This window comes from Mastomys coucha, unplaced genomic scaffold (assembly GCF_008632895.1).
Source record: "Mastomys coucha isolate ucsf_1 unplaced genomic scaffold, UCSF_Mcou_1 pScaffold21, whole genome shotgun sequence".
Taxonomy (NCBI): domain Eukaryota; kingdom Metazoa; phylum Chordata; class Mammalia; order Rodentia; family Muridae; genus Mastomys; species Mastomys coucha.
In genome coordinates this window covers 189,956,538-189,962,537 of record NW_022196904.1, presented here as the reverse complement: position 1 = coordinate 189,962,537, position 6,000 = coordinate 189,956,538, and the positions used below count along the sequence as shown (strand labels likewise).

The 6,000-nt window shown below is 41.1% G+C and overlaps 1 protein-coding gene across 4 annotated transcripts in view; it reads left to right on the top strand.

The window, feature by feature from the left end:
* Positions 1–6,000, top strand: part of Gfra1 (GDNF family receptor alpha 1) — a 220,214-nt gene that overhangs the window by 25,773 nt on the left and 188,441 nt on the right. Inside the window, exon 1 of one of the 4 annotated variants that reach the window (XM_031390837.1) lies at positions 2,737–2,836. The exons of the other annotated variants lie outside the window; for them this stretch is intronic. Within the exon in view, the coding sequence (XP_031246697.1) occupies positions 2,755–2,836 (82 nt within the window). The 5' untranslated portion in view covers positions 2,737–2,754. Of the gene's footprint in view, positions 1–2,736; positions 2,837–6,000 lie in introns of those variants that run through there. 4 annotated transcript variants of the gene reach the window in all.

The window sequence follows — 6,000 nt, the reverse complement described above, 5'->3', positions numbered from 1 at the left end:
TTGCCACGTTTCAGTTCCATAGCATTTATGTTAACCAGCATCTTTGCTTACCCTGGGTAGACTGTCTTTATGACACACACCTGGAAATAGTTACTCTGCCTGGTGTGCTTGCTCTGCTCAGGAGCCTCCGCCTTGATCTTTTCTCTCTTCCAAGGCTCTAATTTTAAGAAAAAGTTCAGATCTTTAGTAAACTTGAGTGTGGAGTTCTAAGTTGCCATATCAGTTCTACTATGTTGCTTTAGTGTGATACATTTATTACAAATAAGACCTTATAATGCTATACTGTGGATACATTATTACTCCTAAAGTATACTGTTTACATTTACATCATGAGATTCCCTGGGTTTGACAAATGCAGGTCACCTTTATCTTTTAAACATTTTGAAATATGGTCTCCTAAGTTGCTTTGGCTGGCTTCGACTTTGGCAATCTGTAGTTTTCTGACTTGGCTTCCAACGAGTTGAGGTTCTAGGTCTGTGCCATGACTGTGCTCCACCCCATCACTATCTTGCAGGATATCGTGTCACAGCTCTAAAAATCCTCCCTTCTCCATCCCACTTGGAACTAGCTCTGCCTTCACAGTGTGGCTGGAATTGTGCCACTGTACTGACTGCTAACTGGTTGAACCATCTTACAAAGTGCTTGTTCCACTGTACAGACAGGTTGTACCATCTTACAGTATTGCTGCTGTACAGACTGGTTTCTTTGACTTAGAACTATCTTTTTTGGGTTTTGGGTTTTGGCTTTTGGTTTGGTGGCTCACTGTCAATTGCTGAATAATTGTGCTGCACTATAAGGACTATGAAAATGTGTTGACAAGTGCCTTGTTTCAAATGTTAGCTATTTCCAGTTCTGGAAATTTATAAATAAAGCTATAAACATTTTTTGCTGATGATTTGGGATCAGACCTAATTTTTGTTTTTATATAATATTTTAATTGATTTTTGAGAACTTTACAAAATGTGTTGATCCAATTCACTCCTCCTCCTCCCTCTAATTCTTCCCAGATCCACCTTCTACTTCCACACCCTCTTCCAACATCAAATTATTCAGTCCAGTTTGGGTTCCTTCCACTGAAGTGAGGTTGACAAACCAGGGACCATAACCTTGAAGGGCGCTGTACACACAAGGTACATAAGCATTCATGCAAGCAAAACACTCATGTACATACAAAATAAAAATAAATGAATCTTAAAGAGAACTGACTCCTCTGTTAGATTCCATCAACTACTCAAGCTCTTCAACTAGGGATTAGGACCCCTGAGTTCATTTCTTCTGTGCTGCATTGTAGACTGGCTTGGACTTGTGCAGGCAACTATAGCTTTGAGTTCACGTGTGCAGCCATCCTGTCACTCCAGAAGGCGTTCTGATTCTCCCCAACCTGCTGGCTCTTAAGATCTTTCGACCTCTTTCCATGATGGGCCCTGCACCATAGGGAGGGATACAGTCCAGACAATCCAGATGTCTCTTTGCTGGAGGAGTACTGCTCTGATATTTTCTCTATGCACTTTTACCAGTTGTGAGTCTCTGCATTGACTACAGTCTACTGCATAAAGAAACATCTCTGAGGAAGCCTGAGAACTGCACTGGAGGAGGTGGGGTTCAAAGACAAACTCAGAGGAAAGTTTGATACTGTGTCCACTTAGCAGAATAATAGTAGTCAGTTCAGTCCTGGGATCTATGAGCTCCCAAGCCTGCATTTGGGTCCAGGTTTGTAAGACTGGTCAAAAAGAGCTTAAATCCAACCAGAAAGCCATTGTGTACCCTATAACTTTTGTGCTATAGGCCTAAATGTCTCACACTCACTTGGGTATATGGCTGCTCAGTTGTGCTGTAATCCAGTGCTTAGCTTGACTGTATTCTGAGTGGCTGCTCCATCTTGCTGCTCAATCTCCATAAATGGGTGTTCCAGTTGTTCTACATCTCCACCAGCATTTGATGTTATCATGATTTTGGATTTTACCATTCTTGGGTGCATAGAACGGTGTTTCCAGTTGTGTATTACTTTGTTTTATGATATTAAACTTTTTTTGGTCTACTTGTTTCTTCTCTTTTGTGCAAGATGTCTTCACATTTTTTACCTTTTTCATTCCATTTTTAAAACCAAGTTATAATTCTTGATGATATTTTTTCTAAAACAGTTATTTTCAGATGTGGTCACCTGTCCTGGCTGTGTTGCGAATATCTTGATTTGCTCTTTGTTTTTGGATAGTAATTTCTTTAGTTAGATAATTCAAATTTCAGAGTTATTTTCTCCAAGAATTTGGGTGGGTGGCACTGATAAACATTTTTACATAATGCCCTTTGCTACAGTAGGCTCCCACATAGACTGTTAAACAGGGCAAGGCTGGGTTTGCACTCCGACACATGCTATCAAACAGGACAGGGCTGGGTTTGTCAGAAGATGGGGACAGCTTGCCCCTCTGCACCCTCCTGGACTATAGTCTGTGATCAGGTTGGAGAGTTTCAGATAGTGGTCATGAGGGTCAAAGAAGCTGGATTGTGCAGCAGTCCCAAGGATCCTTTTACAGGACAAGCTTCGGAGTTTCAGAAGAGTCCTCCTGCAGCTCAAGGTGATGCGAGTGGATTCCGTGTTGCTGTACAACCATCTCTCATCATTTTACTACTCGGCTAGCATTCTACGGATTGTTTCCTGGACTAACAGCTTACTTTTGTTGTGGTCTAATATATTAACCTTTCATCCTTGTTTTTGTTTTACTGATCTTAGGCATGGCTTTGTTTTTGATATTGAGCATGTGTGCCAGTGTGGGAGCCAATGCCACAGATACCATCATATGTGAGCTGATGCCATCAGAGGACAAGCTCTGGTATCAAGGTTTGCTTTGCTTTGCTTCCACCTTGTTTGAGACAATCTCTTGTGACTCCTGTGTACACCAGGCTTGCTGACCTATACATTTCTAGAAACCCTTCTGTCTCCATGTTTGCTACTGTGTCTGGTTTTTAACTTGGGTTCTGAGGATTCAAACCTAGATCCTCATGCTTCGCTGGCAGGTGCTTCGCCCACTGAGCCATCTCCTCAATCCCCAGCTTTGCTTTTTAATTTCTATAAAAATTTGGCATCCTATAATGCATTGTCCCAATGTGAATTTATCTTCATTTCACTTTCAGATTTTCTGCTTAATTTCCCTCCTAATGCCTTCCATTCTCACAGCCGTCTTCCTTGTGAACTGCTTGTTTATCCTGCTGTCCCATCAATTCAGACTATTTCTCTGATGTGCCTTTTAAGTGTTCAAGTCTAGCTTCCTGCTTATTAACTGTCTTCTATTGAACTCATCCATCTATTGAATTTTTATTTTAATTACTGTATATTCAAGTTTTAAATCCCTACATGGTGTTTTGAGAAATATTATTTTATAAAATAAAAATTAGAGTTCTGCATGTGTGTGTGTGTGTGTGTATGTTTGTACATGTGAGTGTGCATGTGTGCCTAGGGGGCATGTCTATGTGTTGGGCAGTGGACAGGTCTCAGGAGTCAGCTCTCTCCTCTGCCATAGGGACCCAGGTGTTGAACTCAGGTCATTGGCTTTGTTGGTAAGTGCTTGCTGAGCCGTCTCACCAGCTCAAGCCTTGTTCCCTTTGAGATATCTTTTTGGGAATCTGATCCTCCTCCGTCTCATTGGCCTTAGCCATTTCAGAGCCTTTCAGGTAGACCCATTGTCACAGTCTCCCATTGGTTGCTTTTATGGGTTCTGTGAAGCTGTTTGTTTCAGGTTCATCTTTGATAGTAGTGGCCTTCTGTAGGATTCCTGTATAGGATCCTAAATGTAGCTGTCAGAGTTAATCTCAACGTGCTGTGTGGGTCTTTTGGATTTCATGGGTACTTGGCCATTTTTAACCTATCCATCATTCCATGCAGGAACATCCTTGGGACTCACTCTAAGGATTTCTGGTTCTTTCTATACCTTGTCCTGGCTCATTCAACAGGGATCCTGTGGGCTTGTTTTCAAGATGTGTGGCTTCTGGTCTTCTGGGTGCATGCTGGGAGCTCAGCAAGAGTCTCCTAGTCCAGGGTTTGGCCTATGATGGCTGCTCTTACAAGACCCTGGCATTGTTATTCTGGGGATGTTGTGCTGGCATTATCACTGGGCTCTAATGTCCTGTCACCTAGAGAGGCTCACAGGTAATTATTTTTAAACTTCAGGTGAATCTAAATGTGCAGCCTAGGTTGCAAATTACTACATGTCCCAGTCACTAGTTATGTCTTGCTTTCTAATGTTTTGGTTATTTATTATGTAATATTTACTTATTTGCTCAGTTTATATTTATTTATTTATATTTATTTGTTTATTTTTTTTGTTCAATTGGTATCTGTATACTTGTATCATTTCAGGTTACCATTCTGACCAAAATAAGAAGCACCACATTTTAACCATTTTGTTCACCATGCATAGATTTACAGAAACCTGCCTGGGTTATTGAATTCTTCATGCAGTTTTTAATTTCTCTGCAAAAGATAGGTCTTTTTCCTGTGCCCCCCTTCCCCACCCATTTCTTTCAGCATGGGAGCTCATATCAAATATCTTTAATTAAAATGAATTCATACTTTGGAGCTGGGCTTGAGTTAATGGCATTCTGGACTTCCCCTTTGTGTTATATATTTGAACAGATTCTGTAGCTGGAGAATATATTCCAAAGTCAGCTATATCAGAGGTGTGGGAAGCATTCACATAGTAAGACTTTAAAATGCTGCATAAGAAATCACAGGAGATTTAATTGGGGGAAGGTAAAGTAAATCATTAAAAATAAAGGTGAAGGAAGTTTTGAGACAGAAGTTAGTTTTTCTGGTTGACTTAGGAAAACATTACATGAAGAAGTTAGCCTATCTGATTGCAGAAACCTCCTACTATGAGGATGTGAGTACCTACTATGTGGATGTGAGTTAACTGCAGTAACCACCTACTGTGTGGATGTAAGTACCTGCTATGTAAATGTCAGTACCTACTATGTAGATATGAGTTGACTGCAATAACCACCTACTGTGGGAATGTGAGTTGAGACACCGTACTGTATGTTTTAAACGGATACAGTAGGCCCTGCTGTCAGGGCTCAGTGGTCCTTGCTGAAAGCCTGATCACCCGAGTTTGATCCCTGGAAGCCACATGGTGGAAGAAGAGAACTAACCCCACAAAGTTGTTCAGTGACCCCCACAAGTGTGCCATCAGAGGACATGCTAATATAATAAATATAATGGTGCACAATCAAAAGAAGGGAAGCTTTTTATGCAAATGTGGCTCCTGAGTCAAATTGAAGGCAGTTTACAAAGGGGTTAATTTTTAATGATTAAAAACGCTGTTTCCAGATGCTGTCTTCCAAAATCAAGTCAGGGCACCATCAGTGAGACATTTTCCTGGGTTTGATTAGTTTGGGACAATTGACATGACTTCCATAAGTGACTTTTTATAGGGGCTTGAGTGGGAAAGGAATGAGCTGTGTACAGTTACATCTTCAAAATAAGCTTCTAAAACTTAAGCCTGAATCCAGTCCACGTCAGGCAACATCTGTGTGTGCCTGTCACCATAGACATTCACATCCCTAAACTTGAGCATCTGCAAATGGTTCCAGTTGCCAGTGCACAGGCTGGGGTTAGACTCAAACAAGATCGGAGAGTCGGAGCAATTATCTGGAAACTCAAGCCCCAAGTGTAAGAATTTTACATTTGATATCTTCCATGTTCTGAGGATTGCAGTTACAGGGATGTTTTGATGAAAATCATCTGGGTAATTGCATGAGTTTTCCATTCCATTCAGTGTGTAAACACAGCTGTCCTGTGACTGACAACTTTACAAAATTCTCTCTTGAAAATAATCATTTTTTTCAAGGTCATAACTGTGTGTGTGTCTGTGTGTGTGTCTGTGTGTGTGTTTGTGATATGCTGTGGAGGCCGGACGTAGCTTGGCTGGCCAGTGAGCTCTAGAGATCTGCCTATCTTCATCTCCACAGTGCTGGGATTACAGATGCACACTGCTTGCCTTTTAAAAG